The sequence below is a fragment of the Falco rusticolus genome, chromosome 8 (genome assembly GCF_015220075.1).
Source record: "Falco rusticolus isolate bFalRus1 chromosome 8, bFalRus1.pri, whole genome shotgun sequence".
Classification (NCBI taxonomy): Eukaryota; Metazoa; Chordata; class Aves; order Falconiformes; family Falconidae; genus Falco; species Falco rusticolus.
The window spans coordinates 26,457,920-26,477,551 of NC_051194.1; the positions used below are offsets into that span (position 1 = coordinate 26,457,920).

At 39.5% G+C, this 19,632-nt stretch overlaps 1 protein-coding gene across 15 annotated transcripts in view; it reads left to right on the plus strand.

The window, feature by feature from the left end:
* Positions 1–19,632, plus strand: part of GTDC1 (glycosyltransferase like domain containing 1) — a 185,756-nt gene that overhangs the window by 91,025 nt on the left and 75,099 nt on the right. For 11 of the 15 annotated variants that reach the window (XR_005105671.1, XR_005105672.1, XM_037396858.1 and 8 more), the window contains 2 exons: positions 2,449–2,616; positions 5,627–5,800. The exons of 1 other annotated variant lie outside the window; for it this stretch is intronic. Coding sequence is in view for 11 of the 14 variants with exons in the window: in XM_037396858.1 (XP_037252755.1) it covers positions 2,449–2,616; positions 5,627–5,800 (342 nt within the window). In the remaining 3 variants the exon portion in view is untranslated. Of the gene's footprint in view, positions 1–707; positions 1,137–2,448; positions 2,617–5,626; positions 5,801–19,632 lie in introns of those variants that run through there. 3 more of the 15 variants (XM_037396869.1, XM_037396864.1, XM_037396870.1) reach the window with 3 other exon arrangements.

The following is a 19,632-nucleotide window of genomic DNA, read 5'->3' on the forward strand; positions in this document are numbered from 1 at the left end:
GCTCTAAAATCTGAACTTGCTAGTAATCACAACAGTTTTCTCTCGACGCTGGTTTGTTGATCAGCAGGGCAGTGATAAGCAACCTGCTTGTTAGTTGAGTCTTATCGTTTTCTGCTTACAGGGGAGAAAATTTGGGTCTACGCCTTGCAAACTTCCCAAGGTGCTGGCCTTTCTTGCCAGCCTCTAGAGCTCTCTGATGATGCTGTTGAATTCCTAAGAGTTGTCTGAAGCTGGTGCTCAAACAGTTTTTCTGTCCTGTGGATATAACCATCTTTTTTTTCATATTCTTCTAGTTATTTTGTCGTTCATCTGAGCGAGTTCAGATACTTGAGCTACATGGTTTTGTTCAAGCTTAAATCTTGGCTCTCATCTCTCGCCGTGCTCCCCATTGCCCTTTTCTCTCCAGTCATCACGTTAACCTTGCCCCCCCCCCGCCTTCTCTTTCCACTTCTGCTTTTGTGCCTTGCTCTGCACTGCTTCCCCTGTTTTTAATCCCAACGTGCCATCTCTTTTTTTCCTCTCTCCCTTCAAAAGCAGCCAAGTTCATAGATGTTATCCTGCATCAGTTCAGTTTTCTTCCTAACTCATGGCAGAAAGAGGTTTTCTGAAAAATGAGTGAAGGAAAGGATAAACTATAATGTAATCCAGAAATCGCCAAAATTTGTCCAAGCAAACATTTCATCTCGGGTTTTGGAATATTTGGGATAGGTTTTGTCCTGTTCATGTTTTCTTTGCCACGCTAGTGCTACGCTGGCAGCATTCCGAGCAGGGGTGTTGCATCGCCCATCGGAAGCTTTCTGCTTTCACTGTGGCGGCACCCAGGTCGTTACGAGGTCCGGAGGTTATTACTCTTTGTGACAAATAAGTGATGACTTATGTAAAACTATTTTTTTTTTCCCCTCTTAGTATGGCTTGTAATAAACCCGAGCTCGTATCTTAATTGGCATTCTGTTTGACAGTCCCTTTAGAACAATCAAATATTTGATGAACAAGGCAATAACATTCATCTCTTTCTTTCGTAAGCCTTTCAGATTAGCATTGACTGGGGTTGATGAAGATGGATACAGAATCTGTTCTCCAGGAAGCATTTGTTCTGTAGATACAGATTATCTAAGAAACGGTGTATGTTAGCATAGGTAGGAGTATGATATACATATGTATATTTATGGATGTTTGGAGAAGTGCATGAGTTTTAAGGTTGACAGCCAGACTCAGAAGTTTATCATATTAGTGATGTTGGGTTGGCAGCAATCTTGAACGCAAAATCCATGTAACAATAGGAAGAATGGGAATAAAATGGGATAATGAAGAGGAAGAATAGGAATAAAAATAGAAAAAATAGGAAAGATATCGAAAGAATTTAACACTGCATAAATCAATTCTGAATCTGAACTAAAATAGCAAAAAAAAAACAAACGTTGGAAACATGCGATGTTGAAAAGTAATTTATTACAGCTTAGTGTTTTATGTGCAATAAATACCTGATCTCAATATTTTTGTAATCCCTTGTGGTAAGAAATGTCTTAGCACAACTATCTACAGCTCTGCAGTTCTCTGTAGGTTCAGGATTCGGTTTGCTTGAAAGCAGTGCTAGCCAGGGGACAGGAGATGCTTGCATGCTTTTGGTGAAATGCAGGGAAATCTGCCACCGGTTACAGTAGGGTCACAATGTCATATTACACATTTAAATACATTCATTTTCTGAGAGCCTGGTTAGTTATACGAGGCTAAGAAGGCAGCTTGTTAGTGTTGTTTGTGCCTGCCTGCTTTATGTAATTGAAGGATGTTTGCAGTGTTGCGGACTGTGGAATAGGCAGGAGTGCTACGGCAACGCCGGGGTGCGAGGGTAGAAACAACATTTCATTATAGAGGGTACCTAATAAAAATGTGAAAATAAAACAGAAAAAGGGTGAGTAAAAAACCCCAAACAAACAGGAAAAAAAACCCCAACAAACCCAACAAAAAACCCCACAGACTGTACTAGATAAGTGCACTGCATAAATCAAAAGGGTTTATGTCATAACACGAACATGTGCCATTCCTGCTCATATATTGAATTTCAGTAGTTGGTTGCATAAAGAAGTAAAGTGTAATGAAACTGGCAAGCAAAGTATTCCCTAGTCAGCCTTATCTTTGTTCCATTTGTCCTTCAGATACAGCTTTTCTTGCCTTTTTCAATAAAATCCATCCAGCTTTTTTTTTTATTTTGCATCTCTCTGTAACCGAGCTGGGAAGACCAATGAGATTCGGTGCTTTTCTAGTTGGGTTCTTAGCAGCTGCTTTTTAAGAGATCAAAACTTTGAATGCTGCTACATGGTATTAAGGCTTAGCTATTGATGTGTCCCTATAGGGGTTATGTTTTTCTTGGGTGGGGGGGGGGAGAAGGGGAAGGGGTGACCCCTGCTAGCATGCTCACAGACAGTAAACACTGCTCTCCTTGTTTTCCAGGATCCTCTTTGCAAGCTCGGTGCTTAACCTGGCTGAACTCACTGCCCTCCGCCCTGACCTTGGCAAATTGAAAAAGGTCCTCTACTTCCATGAGAACCAATTGGCATATCCTGTCCAGAAATGCCAGGAAAGGGATTTTCAGTATGGATACAACCAGATTCTTTCATGGTAGGTGTTTCTTGCAGCGCCTCACATTACTTACGGTGTCCTTCTGTCTACAGCCTTGTGGCGTTCTAAGCCTGAATCGTCCTCCTCTGTATAAATGATGACCCTGTAGCAAACAGAAGTACCAGCAGAGTCCTGAAGAGAGGTTGATAAAAGTCCTGTGGCAAACCCGCTCTGTAAACTCATCTCAATTTATTCTGTCAAGTCCACCAATGCTCTGTTGGGCCACCACAGTGTCCCCATTAGCGGTGGGGATTTTGACCTGTGTGTTGGCTGTAAGCAAGATGCTTTGTTTCACAGATGCTTCACAAAGCTGCAGCTAATCAGCTCTTGCTTGGCCATAGCTTTTACGGCATCCAACTGAAATTATATAAAGGGTTTTAGGGAAATAAACAGAAATTAAAATGTACTGCAGCACTTTTCTTGTGAAGAGAGGGCAGTAAACATACCAGATAAATCCTTATATTTCTTTCATCTAGTATTCAGAAATTGTGCAGTGCTAAAATACCCAGACGTTTTAAAGGCTGTGGTCCTTTATTGTTGCTAAAAACAAATGTATTTCTTGAATCTGAGTTAATGAAAGAAGTTAATAACAGCAACACTGAAAAGCTTTGTGGTTAGGCACTGTACAGACCTAAGTGAAACAGCAAAACTCAGTGGTTTTGAACTGAAATAAATTCATTTCCATCATCTCTCTCACCTGTCTGTTTGTCGGAGAATTATTAGGAAAAGGGATGGAGCATTTTAAGGTACAAGTTAAGCTTTTTCTTCTTTATAATGTAAGCCGGTTGATACTAAAATTTCTCAAATAACGATCTGTGTATACTCTGGCCATTCTGTAGCTGCTTCTGCAACAGCATTTGTAACACGTTTCCCTTACTGAGCAGTAAAGATGAGGAAGTATAGTGAAAGATCTTTCGGAAACAGTAGCAGCCATTTTCAGATGTTAGAACAAAAAGATGTGTTTTTTTGGCACTGGGGCAAGGAATTTTTTTATATATATATATTTTGCTTTATTCTGGCAGTGATTTTTCACGCATCTATTGTAAGCTGACAAATATTTATCCTCAAAATATGCATTTTTATTTATCCTCAAAATATGCATTTTTATTTATCCTCAAAATATGCATTTTTATAAGAGAATAAAAGCATCTTCTTTTAATAATAAAAAAAAAGATGGGCTCTATAGATGCTCCACAGAAACCCCATTTTTAACAGCAGATAGGAGCCATCTCCTCTGTACCGTCTGTAACTATGTAGTGGTCATCTGCAAGGACATGCCATCTCCCCACCTTCCCGACCTGTTAGAAAAGGGAAAAATCTATCTTTCCAGCTTTGCACGGAGGTTTTGGAGACGATTAAAATTAGAGCTCTTTGAATCTTGAGGTTGGTGCTTTGGATCATTAGGGAAGGATTTTTTTTCTTTTTTTCCTCCCTGATTTAATACACTAACTTCTAGAGAGTTCATATAATAAAAATCACACTTTTCAGTGATGCCTGAGATTGCTTTTAGCTGCTCGGGCAGTGATGGTGATGGGAGCTTTCTAATTTGCCAGTGATATGCAGAGCCTGCAGGAAAAAGGTGGGCAGATTAGGCTTCACGCACAACAGAAGCAGAGATGATGGTGTTGGAGCCTTTGCTACATGTCAGAGAGCAGCAAAGGAACGTGCCGGGCTCCTGCGCTGCGTCATGTCATGTGTAAATCAGTGCAGAAAAGATAACTGGATCATTTGTTCAAAAACAAGGAGACCAGTGGGTTAAAGACCATAGGTGGGGAAGAGTGGGAAGAGGGTGGGATTCCAGAAAGCATTTCAGCACCCACAGTCTGCTTGGAAAGGATTATTTCTCTCACTAATGTTGGAGGGGTTTTTGGGGTGTTTTTCTTTTATTTTCTTTTTTCTTTTTTGGGTTTTTTTGGGGGGGGTTGGTTGGTTTTTTTTGCTTTGCTTTTCCTGCTGACTCCTGCTGCTTTGGTGAGCAGTGTCAGTTCTCTTTCTTGACCAGACAGCACTGAGACACAGTGGGGATGAATGACAGCCTCTCACCTCAAATATACTTTTCACCAGCCTGGTGACTTATGAACATGTGTCCTCAATGTATCTTATGACCCATAGGTCTGTATTACAATATATAACATATTGAGAAAACCAACCGGCCATAAAGCATTTCTTACCTCCATTAGCGGTGCGTGTTTGCCAGTGTAGCTAAGATTGTGTCAGCACTTCCAGGATAAACTTCCAGATATTTCACGTTTTTTGATAGCTTCTCATTTTTTTAAAGCTGACTCTAAGTGGAGAAGTAATACCTACATTATCGTTTAACTGCATCTTAAAATTATTGATCCGGTTGATTTTCAAACATGGCAGTAAAGAACAAAACATTGCATTAACGTGCCATTTTTTTTCAAACTTCTTTGTACTGTTTGCTGTGTGGTTTTTTTATATATATATGGTCAATATACTTTCAATCAGGATTATGTATGCGTAGGTTAAAACACCACTCCATTTCTCTTGTTCCTGCTACCTGATGCTACCTGATGGTCAGTTGAATGTATGTTAAACAAAGGTACGTTGTCTTTCGGTATAAAGGATTTTTTCTAAGGAAATTTAATTTTCTTCTAAGTTTACTTCTACAAAAGTCATTTTACAGTGGACCTTATCTGTTTCTAATGCTTTTAAGAGATAATGACAGTAATACTATTCTTACCCTTTTATGAATAGGAAGTAGTCCACAGATAGAATAGGATGTGCTCCTTTAGATGAATGATAGTAATTTATTACTTAGTTACAAAAAAGTGAAAAACTATTTCAAGGAGTGAGTAGACAGAAATCAAGACATTTCTGATTAAGATATATATGCTGCTCCTAATTCATGTGAAAAGGCTTTTCTTAATTAGCATGCCACTTACACCTTTCTTTTGTTTATGAGACTACGTATCCTGTTTCTACTGCACGGAAAATAATTCTCTTTTGCGGCAGCAGTATGTTCATTAATCTTAACCACTTTTTACAGTTTGGTTGCTGATGTTGTGGTGTTCAACTCTGCTTTTAATATGGAATCGTTTCTTACATCCATTGGAAAATTTATGAAGCTGATTCCTGACCACAGACCTAAGGATCTGGAAAAAATAATCAGACCGAAGTGCCAAGTTCTTTATTTTCCAGTCAGGTTTCCTGATGTGAGCAGGTCAGTACATTTTCCACGTCATAAATTGCCTCCAGCCTGTCAAAACTCTCTATTTATGGTGACGTTCTAACTAATCAGCTAAAGCATCGTTAATGAAAGAGTTTGATAATATGCAAAATCCCCTAATTGATAAATGTATTTCAATAATCAGAGGCTATTCAGGCAGCGTCTGATTTGCCAAGCTTGTCCTTAGCGCGTGTCGTACAGACGTGTGTTATTCAGGATGAGTGATTTCCCCCTTGTTTTAGTGATTTCCCCCTTGTTTTAGTCTTGAAGGAGTTGGCTGCTTCTCAGCTCTGTATATATTTGTACAGGGGAGGTCAAGGAGGAGAAAGAAATGCTAGAGAACAGTAAAAGCGATAAGCCTGTAGTCAAGACGCTGTATTTCCCTCGGTGTGTTGCGGTGGGATTTTATTGCCTCCTCCCTCCCCTACCTCTTCTTTTATTGCTTTCCAGGTAGGCACAGAGCATCCCCGTCGCAGGGCGCAGACTTGCAGATGTTGGCATTAGCTGTGGCGGGAGTTGCTCTTCAGTCTTCCTCGGTTACTCTGAAGGACGTTTTTTATTACCCTCGTTTCAAAGCCCGTCTTGAAATTAGTGGTGGGTTATGTGGCTCAAAGGGAACATTCGCTAGATCCTTTTCACTTTTGATTAAACCTGGCACAATTGTTTTTCCTGTTATAAGGGACTCTCCTCCCACCGAACAGGAACTGTGCTTCAATGGGACCGGCACTAAATAGAGTATGATTCTGCAATTTGATTATACTCTTAAAACCAACATGATGCTGGGAACGCTTTTTTTGCTGAAATAAGGGTGGGAAGTACTGTAATGACTTTGCAGGAGTCCGGCTTTTGATCTGATAACAAGTTCTGGCCACACTGGAGATCTTTGTCCCTGCCCAGCTCGTACTTGCAGTTATTTCAAAGGCTAAATACACATATGCGTTAGTAGATCTTGTAAAGAAATAGTAAATATTCTTTTTTGTAGCTGGGGTAGAAGGTTTTCAGTATGGGAGCTGGGGTCGTGCACTCTATTGATGGTCGCGCTGCAAGGTTTTGCATTTCAGTATCTTGGAAAACTTTAAATTCTAATGCACTGATGGAGATTGTTTAGAAATCAATGTCTACAGTTAAGTCTTTAAACCTGTTTTTTTGGCAAGTGGGGTTAAAATCCTCCAGTGTTCCTTTGGGACTTGGCCGCCTGGATGGCAGTGGAGGGCAGTACCTATATATCTTTGAAGATCTACTATTACTTCTTAGAGAGATTTTTTTTTTTTCCCAAGAGCGAAGGAATGCCATGAATGCTCAGCATATTTGATATCAAGCCATTTTAAAAGGGTCTTGTGGTTTTGGCATACCTTAGGAAGTCATGTGGCCCAAATGTAGTTTTGGAGATGAAGTTGTGATAAACCCATCTCATATATTACATCAACTCTTTTGGACTTGTCAACCCTGGCAGATGGGGTCAAACGAGACCTGACAAATTGGTCTGAACTCATACAGATGGTGATCATTTGTCCAGAGCAGAAGGTGATTAGGTGGGTAAAATCATTAGACCACTACCCAAACTGGTGAAGTAGAAAGATGTCACATCTTGCTGTGTGCTTTTCTTAATGTCCCGCTCCTCTATTAATCTCATCCCACAGAACAGGACATGTTTCATGCTTTTGTCGTGGCTCCTGCACTTGAAATTATGTCGCCAAGCTATTTTCAGCAGTGATGGACCAAATCACATGATGGTGTTCCTCAACAACCAGGTGACTGTAAAACTTTCCCAGCAGAGCAATTGGAAACACAGATTAGCATTGCCTCAATTATTTCTGATATGGATTTTACCCAGCGACTAACTCTAGGTGTAAGATCTGTGTTTTCTTACACAAAGCCCCCTATCACAAGAAAAAAAGTCAGAAGAAAGTACTGCTTCTGTGTAACTCTAAGGTTCTTGGGGTTTTGACCTTCAGCTGCAGCCAATATTTACTATTTCTTTACAAGATCATTTTTTACCTAATGTTGCGTGCACCTGTGGCAATCAAATGCTGTTTTTTTAATTTAGATTGTGCTCGTATAGTGACTGAATGGAGATTGAGGAGAAAAAGGTTAAGAAAAATTGCGGCCAAGCTAGAATTTATAAAGCAAGCTCTTAGCCCAGAGTGTTTTTCAAGTTATTTTCAAATGGTAATTTGCTTTATCCAAACCAAACTCATACAGTGTAAGTAAGTGATTATTTGCATGACTGACAATCATTTCAGTGCCTGCAGTCTTTTTAAAATGCATAATTTTGTGGAGATGTTGGGAAAATATTTAAAAATTCTGAAGGCAAAATAACCCGGGTGGTTTGGTTGTGTGTGTGGTTTTTTATTTCTTTTTTCTTTGACCTCTTTTACTTCGCGTGTGAATGTCTCAGGGTGTGTTTGTGTCTGAAACATAATCTTTGTTTGGATTTGGGAGAGAGGTGATCTAAGAAATCATTCTCGTGCATGTGATGGTGATCTTTTAAAGATTATTTTAGATTAATACTGCAATTGTAGGGCAAAATAAAATACATCTGACCCCTTGATCAAAACCAGTGTAATAAAGGAGCATGTCACGTGAGTTAATTCTGTAGCATATCTACCTTTTAATGTAATTACTGTAGGTGGTGGGTGCACAAACTAGCACAAGCAGAATAGTAAATGATCACTTAAAAGTGAAGGTAGGAAATACTTGTGAATACTGTGAGGTACCATTGTACATGTCTGTAATGTGTATTTAAATATTTCAGATGGGCATCCCATCACTGCTTTTCTTCTTCCGAGAGGAAGTTATCAATGCTTTTTTATAAAGATTTGTCTCTTTAATAATTATTTGTCATGAGGGCATGTGCGGGTGTTCCCAGCGCAAACCACCAGACTGTGGTCCTTATCTGACAATGAGAAGAGATGAAAGGATTTGGGGATTTAGCAGAATAAGAAATTTGCTGACCTAATCCTCCTGTTTTCTGGTTCTGACAATGACTAGCTTCTATGTCGCACCCTGTGGTGCCACAGCTACTCCGTGTATGCTCACCCTCTTACCATTTCTGACTTGGAGTTCTCCTCTTCGTACATTCGGATGAAGTATATCATGTACAAATACTTGTCCGAGTACTTCTAAGCTAGAGACAAAAACCCTCCTGGTTAAGTCTGTCGCTCCGTACTGCATAGGTATTGCAAGGGAGGGAGGCTGGTAGCTGATCTGATGTGCCATATGTGCTGTGTATCAGACTGGGGTTTTATAACACAGTGAATTAAATACATCGTAATTCCCACTTATATTGTCATTGGCTTAATTTCAGTATATTTTCTTTTGTAATGTAAATAAAATCCTAAATGTTACCATCTTTTTTTTTTTTTTTTTTTTTCTATACAATCAATACAGTCTGATATAAACTGTTTCCGCTTTTGTAGTGGGAAACTATTGTCCAGGAAGACTGTCCCCTTTCTACTGGTGTTCTCTTTGGTACTTGTATCTCCGTATGCCAGCAGACCCTGCTGGAACACCTCTGCAAGGTCTCTTTGTTAATATTTTGTAGGAATTCTCTTGGCCCATCTGCATCCCTGCTGTCTGTGGCAGTCGGCAAAGCGGGGTCAGATTAAGTACTCCTTGGAATTCATTTCCATGAAAATTGTAATATAGATTTCGGTGATTATTACTATTCCTCTGATTGCAGTATGTCTTTATTATTATCACAATGTGGTGGGAAAGGAAGATGTTTTTGTAAGCAAGAACAAAGTAGTGTTCCTAAGAGCTCCAAATGCACATTGGACTAAGGTGGAATAATATAAAAGAAACATGAGAGGATGAGGATTACAGCAGAAAATAAAAATAGCTTCTTTTAAGTGGAACTTGTTAGTGAGTGTCTTGTACTATCTGCATTACACATTTTGAAGTAGAATTAAAGATTTTTAGACTGTTGTTTCTTCATTTGCTTTTATAACTTAGTACAGTTACCAGGACATTTTCAACCATTTGATTTTTGTATTTTTTTAGTTATAGTGTGAGAGAGGCAGAATTTGCTAATTTAGGGAGTACTTTAGGGACAGTCAGGGGAGTTCCTGACTGAAAGCAAAAGTTTTTAAAAGATGCTGACAATATCTCTTGTATAGAAATGTGACTGTCATGTGTGGAGGAGCCTGTTTTGGGGAAATAATAATAATAATAATAATAAAAAAGTAATTGCATCACTTGGACCAGGCTTGCAGAGCTGAACTGCAGACCTCTGTTTAGAGAACTAAGAGGCTCCCCCTTCCTCTGTAATCCTAACGCTATAAAATAGCTTTGCTGTGCTGGAAAAATACAGATGTCAACAAGCAAAGACTTGAATCCACAAGAGCCCAAAGCTATAGATGGGCACAGGGGACGCGTCTGCGTTGCACAGAGCGGCACTCAGCAGCGGTACCCAAGTGAGCTCTAGTGAACTGTCTTACATATGGGAAGCATATACCTTAGAAGAGCAGTTTTTGGCTAATTAGCCTTCCAGTGAAGTAGCATACATTAGCTTAGGTGGAGTACTATGCTAATGAGAGTGATTCTGGCACTGAGGCTAGCTGCTGCCTTTGGTGGTGGCTCAGGCATCTCTGTGGTGCACCGTGCTCTCTCTGGTAGGCATCGCCTCCCTGCCACCACGGTTTATGGGTAGTTAGCATAATTAGAAAATGCCAATGGACTGCTCCGACCTTGGGGCTTGCTGCTGAAGAACTGGGTGATGGAAATTACTCCCCTGGATGTCTTTCGTCCTCACCTGCCGCAAGCAGGTTTTGAGGGTTGGTGTTGGCACGCAAAGAGTTGTGCAACAAGCATGAGGGATGCCCTCAAGATCTGGGACACAGCCCCTGTTGGGAGGAAAGTGCAGTACAGGCTGAAAAGGGACATAAAATAGTCTGTCAGTTCTGGAGTCTTTGGCAGCGGGTCGGTTTCCTTCTGCATCTCTGGGATGAGCGCTGACAGCAGGCATCTGCACCTATGGCAAGGGCTTGGGTGGCTGAATGAAGGGTGCCTCAAGCATCCGTGTTTAGTGGTGCTATCTTACATGGTGCTTCTTCCACGTGTACATCGTGAGCCCTTGGGGAGGTTGGGCAGCAATGCTGGGGTTTCCGTTCTCGCTGTGGATCATAGAGGAGTAGCTGTTGCCCCAGCCTGGTGTTGGAGGCAGAACGTGCCAGTTTTATCCCCAAAATATTTATCCCCAGAACTCTCCAGCAGCAGCAGACTGAGAGTGCCCTCCTGGAGGAGGGCCTGGCTCAACAGTCTGCTGGGATGTATTCATTTTGCAAAACTTTCTAAAAAGTAATTTCTTTTTATCTATTCAGGGACAAAAATAGTTTTCCTGACTGTCTTTTATCTGTCGTAGAGGTATTCCACTAAATGCTGTCATAATAACCATTTAGTCTCACAATTGCTCACAAGGATACTTAAGCAGAATTCTCTGTGCAACCTAGTCTTTTATTAAGTTGGGTACTGCTCATGTTGCATACAACACATTCCCATAAAACTTGCATTTTGTATTTACAGAGAAATTTCTCTGGAGAGTTAAGGTCTTGTAAAACATTCTTGTTCTACAACGTGAACGAATTATTATACTCTGGGGCATTAAAAGTGAAGTGTACTGAAGAAAAGAATTTTTTCATTAAAATGCAGTTTATATTGATAAAACAGATTACTAGCATTTGATGAAATGTGAAACTTGGATCTACCCTATCGCTAAATCGCCAGTAGGTTTATTTTGGCAATAAGAATAGTATGTAATGTATATCAGGACCAATCATACAGTACCTGTTAGTTTTGTATTAGATTAAATTGTCTTTCACTAAAGTACTTGAAAAAAAACCCTACTATATCTGTATCTTGAAGTAGCAGAATGTGGTAACCAAGAATATTAGAAAATAAAAGCTGTCGTGTTATCAGTTTTGGCACAGTCATTTATCAATCAGTATTTTAAACATTGACAAGTGGTAATTTAATAGGGAATGACCCTGTTGGCAGGAAGTTCTAATGACAGATGATGCAAACTCATTTATCACTATGGGGCTGTGCTGGCTTCTTACCTTTCTCAGTATCACAGCTCATATTTTCCAAGTCTGGGATGTGAGAAGCCACAAAGGGCAAAACCTGTGGCACCGAGCCTGTAACCACTCCCATCTAATCTGATTAACCCCTTAGCTGCAAATTTCTCTGCAGTATAGCTGCTAAGATCTAAAAGTTCTCATACCGATTTAAATGCCGTTGGATTTTTCAGTAGGATTTGCTGTAATACTTGTAAGCACTCAGCCATCGTCAGGTTTTTGGAGATGTTCAAGTCGTGTCACTTGGAATGAAAAGTTGAGACACACTAGTGCTTGGCTTTCAAAAACAAACTGCGTTCTAATAATTAATAGCACATTTCATTAGCAGGCATTAAAAATATTACATGCGGTGCCCTATACAATGGGCAGCCGCTATTATTATTATTATCTTTACTACGCGAGAAGGAAATTGATGCATTCAGAGGTTTAATTGATTCGTGCATATTCATGTGGGAAGTCGGTGGTAGAGTCATGACTGGACTGGATTATTATGCACTTCCATGCATAATAATTTCTCTGCAACTTGTAAAGAGCGTTGACTACCTTACTGTAATAAGCGTGGGCATTTGAAGTTGAGGGATGTCATGGGAAAGGAGAGGAAAATGACACCTTCATCAGTAACTGGTATGGATGGAGCTTTTAATTCTTTTGGGATTGGTCCATCTATAATACGGTAATTCTGCTGTACTTACTCAGAATAAGAATAATAATATATTTTTACTTTGTAATTCCCACAGTTGCTGAAGTTTTCATTGATTTGGTACGATTTGGTTTCCTTTTTTTTAAAGCATAATAAATGCCCTGCTTTGGGCTTCCTCTTCCTTACCTCAGCTTTCCATCTGTTCTTTCTCTTTCCCTTTCACAACAGAGTCTTCCTCCTCAAGGCTGGGATCGGGTTAAATATCATCCCTGTATGGGACACGATATTTTCTGCATTCCCATCAAATTGTAGTAAGAATCAGTAAAGTTTAAATTGAATTGGTTAAAATTGTCATGGCAGACTTTAAAGTAAAGCTGGTTTTCTTCTGTTCAAAATGGAAAAAGGCTGTTGATTGATGGCAGGGTCCTGCAAAGTGCTAAATACCCTCATTTTCCCTGCAGGCGCCGGGAGCTGAGGGCACTGGGTGTGAGTTTGTTAACCCGGGTGGGAAGGGGTGGCACACACAGGTAAAGGCTGGGGGGTAGCAAGTGATGTGGCTGTGTCCAGTTCAGTTCCAGTCCACATGAGGGTACCAGGCTTAAATCTTTTGCTTGTGTGAAAGATGGTTTTTATAGACAAGGCTGTCCCTGCTGAATTTTGCATTTCAAAATACTGCCCTTCAACGTTTGAACAATTCCATAGTTTTTATTATGAAATTCATGAATATTGCATAGAAGTGGAGGTGGGTTTTCTTGTGTTTTTCTTTAAAGCGATTTCATGCTTACAGGATTGTAACAGAGAGGGAAGCAGTCGTGTTGGGCATATTACTTCTTAGTTGCTACATGAGGCAGTGACAGAACCTTATTGCTTAAGTATTCCGGATATTTGTTCTTGGAATGGAATGGAATGGAAAAGAAAATAGGTGATATGCTAAAATTTGCAGAAAAGATAAGGACTAGGAAGGGATATCTCAGTTTTTAGAGATTATTCACCGAGAATACAAAACGTTTTCAGAAAGTATTTTTAGGAGAGTGAAGGGATCTGTTACCGGTCATAGGGGAATGGCACTACCTTTAGAAAAAGCATGCTTCATCTGGAATGCAGCATTAGTTTGGGGGGCAAAACCCCTAAACAACCAAAGCCTCCCAAAACAAGAGCGGTGGAATCGGTAGCCTTGCAAATTGTTATTAAATGTGAAACTCAAATTTTAAGTGGGTTGGATCTGCTTCAGGCACAGTTGTCTGCTGGATTGCACACAACCAATTCAAGTTCAAGTTAGAGGTACTGTTAGATGGCAGCGTCAGCAGAGAAGACACAAAGATATTCTATAGGAATTTCAGAGAATAAAGAATAAGAGAACAAAATTATGTGACGGAATACCTAAAAGTGCAATTTTAAGTTTGAAGAGGAAGCTTGAAATATAGCTCCCCAGTCCTATGGAGATGACCTTTATGTAATGTCTAAGAACAACTTAATACAGATGTTTTATTCATATGTAACCAAATGGGATGAAGTTAATTGATTTTTAATTTTGCCAAATCACAGATAATTTCTTTGTTGTGCAAGGAGTGGTTTAATCTGTTTAGGTTTCTCTTTTTTTTTCCCATGCATTTGCAGATATTTAATATTTTATATTTTGGACATTCCCCCTGCTCGGTTGTGACTCCCAGATGAAATAATCCTCCTCTTCTTCCCTTTAAATAATTCAAATAGCATACATTTAGAAATATGAAAATCCCAACGTAAACGTACCAGAAGTACTTTTAAGGTAGGAGGCTGTTCAGCTTTACTGTGGGAAAGATGCATGTCTAAATAGTAATGAGGGTTCATCAGTTTGGGCCTTACGAGCAGCAAGAAGTAGGGATGCTTGTTGAAGGACTATGGGAGATCCAAGTCTAGTAGCGCTTTCCCAGCTTTTTTTCCTCAATATGTATGAGAAAAGATCTTTGAATTGTACTGCTTTTTTGTGATGGGGCGGTTTGTGTGCTGAGAAATGGGTGTTTGCTGGAGAGGGGGTTTGGGTATTGTATAACAAGACATAAATATGTTCAGTCTGCTTTTTAAGCAATCTTATTAGGCACTAACGATAGCCAAGAAGAATGAATTAGATATTAAGTTGAATCAGCCAACCTGTGATTAATTTTAGAGTGGATTCCTCATAAAAATGTGCCAGTTTCCTATAAGCTGGCTCCTAAGTAGCTCTTGGGTCAGGCTTGCAGAAAACCCCAGGCTTTGTCCCTGCCATATGTGTTTCCAGCCCCCCTTATAACCTTGGGACTCACCAGCAGACCACATTATCCTTATTTTTGTTAATGCTCAACGAGCCATGGGACTAACAGTGTGTAGTATCTCGCCATCATGCCAGAGCCCTCATCTTTCTAATTCTTCTCCCTTGTCAGCCCTTTTTGCCTAGAAACCAGACCACAGGTGTGGTAGTGCTGGTTCTGCACCGGTTGAAGAGACTCTGATTTAATTTCTCCAGGATGGATTTGATTTTAGGTGTCTTCCCCCTCTCTGTGCCAGAAATACTCACCACGGATGCTCTGCAACAGGGTTACGTGTCTTCATTTCTATGACTTTGCCTCTCAGAAAAAAACCCTAAAGCTATTCACATCAGTGTTCTCCTTTAAACCCTCTAAGCATTTTACATCTCCAGCTGATGGTTCTCATATGTGTTGGATAGGGAAGCAAGCAGATCTTCCTTCCCTTGGTCACTTTTGTGTGCTAAATGGTGGGCCAGTCTATATGGCTATGCAGGTAAATACAGAATGTAAAGAACACACAGACATTTAGTCAGCTTGCTCCTGGAGATGCACCAAGCAACAGTATAGCTGCTTGTACCAAATTAAAAAAAAAAAGCTTACGTGATTCTCATACACAATAGAAAAGATGTTTTTTTTAAATATACAGATTGGTGTGTCTATATAAAGCACTGAAAAATTGTATGTTGTTCTGTCACCCATGTTCAAAAAAGATTAATTTAAACTGTGAAACAGGTATAGAGAATTGCTGCTAGGATGATTAGGAGAATCTGTATTATGAGAGCAGATTAAAAGAGTATGGTTCACTTGTCCTAGCAAAATAAAGGTTGAGAAGGGGATATATGTTAATCTTTATAAATACAGTCAGAGGATAAATGCCATGAAAGAGGAGGAATTATTTAAGTTCCAGGATAATCCTTACAACATCCACTAGGTATAAATTGGTCATTATTAAATGACTCAGACTGGAAATGGAAAAAAAAAAAAAAAAGTGTGTGTGTGTGTAGGACAGTTGTTTGTTTTGGGCTTTTTTGTTTTTCCTGAGAAGTGTTTAGTTTTGAAATGACTGTGGAAACGCTATTGGAATGTAATCGGAATTTGATAAATTCAGAGGATGGTTAGCTAAACAAGGTAGGAGTAGTGCCAGGCAGTTGCAGATGTTTGCTATTATGATATCCCCAAAATCAAGGTGAAAAGAGACGGACTATGAGATGGTCACGTACTGCCTTCAGTCTTGAGACCTGAACTGGCCTGTGAAGGAGATCATGTATTTCCAGCGTCTTTTAGACACAACAGATCACCCCTCTGTTCTGTGTACTGTGCACAGCATTTATCTTCTATTGCATTAATCAGGTGTTTCATAAATGAGCAGTGTCCTGCAAGGTATCTCTTGCTCCTATGTTCAACCACTGCATTTGGGATCAGGATGAATTTTTATTACCCAGATTCGTAATGACTGTGGTGGGGAAGGAAAAAAAAAAAGTTTTTGTCTGTCTATATGTACTGAGTTCATCTGGGCATTTTAGTGCTTTCAAGGAGATGCATGTTGTGGCCGGTGCGTTTGGTCCCTCCTCTCCTCTTCCTTTGGCACCCTGGGGGTTTTGAGGCATCTATGTTCGACTTTATTGTTTTGTGGTAGCCTGAGCATCCCTCGGAAGACAAGACAAACTGAAGTGGTACCAAGGGCTGCCAACCACAGTGCTTGGCGAAAGCATTAGGTGGGATGTGCTTCAGCAAGAACTGTCTTCCTGGAAAATTTGAGTATCGTGGCGTTGTAAGCATTCTTCTTGATTTTTGCCTCAGTTTACTTTTGCTCACTGAAGCATTTGGATAAAATTCCTCTGCTGAGCTCATTGGAGTCAGAATGAGTTTATTTGACCTGTCTTATTTTGATGAGTCTCTATGGCTCTTTCCTTCTCATCCTTGTGTAGCGTAGTTTAATGCTACAAGTGCCTCGATCTGTGCTAGAAGCAAATGAAGCACAGACAGAACTTTTTATGCAGTAATTCCTTTCAGTGAAATTTTATCTGTCCCTCCTCAAGCTTCATTGCATGTCTTTTGGTTTCGGAGTTCATTTATGTTATCTGCCATCTGATTTTGAATTACCAATCTTGAATTATGTGACTATATATGGAAAAGAGAGGGTTTGACCCTTTTTGGGTGCCTGAACTCGTCTGCCTTTTGTTGCCATTAAAAGGAGGGGATTATCTGTTAGGATTCCTGGTACCCTAGTCATCAAAAAAAAAAAAATTAAAAAAGGCGATAGCAGGTAAAAAATTCTCATGGGGTTTTTGGGTTTTTTTTTCCTAATGAAATCTTGTATGATATCCATAAAGATCCATAAAGTGTCTCAGTTTTTATGACATTAAACCAGTGTACCTTTGGTTCTGCAAGCAGCTGGGCTCTTTTTGGAGTTACTCAGTGCTGAACTTGTTGGCTCATCTATATGTTAGTGACTTACTATTCTGCAAGCGTCACTTCATTTGGGCTAGCAATAAGTCCTGTTCAGTCATTGTGCTGCAGAGGAATGTTCAAAGCTGCAGTGTGCATTGGAGTCTGTTTGTTTGCAGCAGATGATTTGCCTAAGCTTTGATGCGCAGTCACTTTCTGACATTTGTGTATTTCAGCAGTGAACAATGTAAACTCATTTTCTGAGCACTTTGATTACTTGCACATAGCAGTGCCCATGGCATGTGACAGAGAAGAGCACTCTATCCACTAATCAGATAGATATGCTTCAAGCGTATTTACACAAAATAATGAAAACAGCTGTTAGATACCTTTAAACTTGAGTGTGTTTTGTTATTAATCTACTAGCCCGTACACATGACACTATAATTCTTCGCTCACTCAAGTTGCCTTTAATGACACAGTAATAAAACGGAGAGGGATGAAAGTAATGGAATTGTAGAATGTAATGCCTCAATTGTTCTACAGTGTCTTCCTTTTTGCCAAAATAAACCACAATTAGGTCCATATGGTGTTTTGAAGTTTTCAAGCAATGACCCTAATAAAAAGTAATGAATTTCTGACAAAAGAAAGCATGGTGCTCTTTTAAGCAGATATCTTTGCTATTGATCTAGTTATGATTGCAGACTGATATGCTAATAGAAGAAGAAAGGTTCAACGTGCCTGGTACAAGCACTTTCATTTGTGGTTTATTTTATTCTTATGAAATTCAGATTGAAAAGGTAGAAACATGTTGTAATCCATCAGTTATGACTCCCTTTTAAAAGACCTACTATAAAGAAAACAAATGGATTTTTCTTGAGAAAAACGGAGTTTGGAAAGCATTTAACTTGAAATTTCAAAAGCAAATGTTAACTAGGAGGATGCCTCGCAGTGATGGAGAGGCTTTGTTTGGATATGTGAAATTTGACTTGAGCATTTTATTGTCTTCAGAGGTCCAAGCTCTGTTACTTTTCTCTGTTTTAACCTTTTCATGGGGGAATTGGACTGATCCTCCTTTTCATGTAGAAAAATCAAACCATCCATGGAGCAGTTGTTAGGTAAGTACAGATACTCAAATGCAATGACTAGGGAGGACATGCAGCTCATCCTCCTATATGGTACATATGGGCAACCATTAAAAAAGTATGGTGTGTCAGTATTATTCAGACGCAGTAATAATGATGCCTGAAGTATGGGTAATCTAGTCTTAATAAAGAGAGGAGATGGCAGGTTCTGGAAACAGATACCAGGGGAAGGAGAAAATAAATGGCTGATTCGACGAACCTTCTCCATTAGTGGTTGTTGAATGAATGTTCATTCCACATATGCGCAGTCCTAAATGACTGAATTGAAAAGCATCTGCTGGATAATGTATATTATTGGCATTATTTTACTCCAAGTCGAGTTGTTAATGTTGAGTGAAGCCTACGGCCTTGCAAAATGAAACAATTTGGAGCATCCTTTCAAAATAATCTACCTTGTCTACCTTGGGTCGCTGCTATAAACTGTCTCTGAGCGACTCCTTCACTGGTTAACTCTAGGAGTCTGTTTATTTAACAGACTAATTTCTCTGTCGCCTGTTCTCTACATATTTAGCTGCCTTTCAGACTTCCCACTCTAGTCTCTGCTTGCTGCACCTTTGGAAAATAACTCATTTTGGCCTCAGTAACCCTTACCATTTTTCATTTATGTTTGCTACATTCTGCATTGGTAATTTCTCCATCTCCTTATGTATCACATCCTTCCGTGTGGTTACTTTATTTGTCTTAATAGGAAAGAGTCTTGTTCATGGGTAGAACTTTATCCTTGACAATGTATCTTATTTTTATAAGCAAGGTAAATGAATTGCTACTTATTCCAGCACTTTTCTTCCTTCTGAAAATAGATACTTTTTTCTAATTCCTCACCTTCTTGTACCGGATGCCTCAATGAGATGTGCATGATTAATTTGTTTTATTGCAGTCGTGCTTAATAGCAATTGACTGGTGCTTAGGAGCTAGGGCTTGCTTTCTGGAGGAGGGCGTGGGCTGCAGGGGGAACTAATCTCACTTCAGATTATAAGATTTAGAATTTTTTCTGTTATATGGAATTCTAGTAAAAATAATAACATAAAAGTGAGAATTCCCACCTTACTTCCTGTAATTAAAATATGTTTAAATTGATTTTTCTTGCCTCAGTATTCAGTGTCAAAAGATCGAAGAAATAGTCTTATGCTGTGAAATAGAGCGTCAAATTTTAGACTGTTTTAAATTATATTAAAAAATTCCATTGAGCATAGGTAGCCTAGGAGGTGAATGTGTTTAAAATATGCTAGTTTCTATAGGCAGTCGTAGGTGAGAAGCGTTGGGCTTTTCACCCTAACTGAGCAGGTTCTCCCAAGAAGCTGGATAGAAATGACCC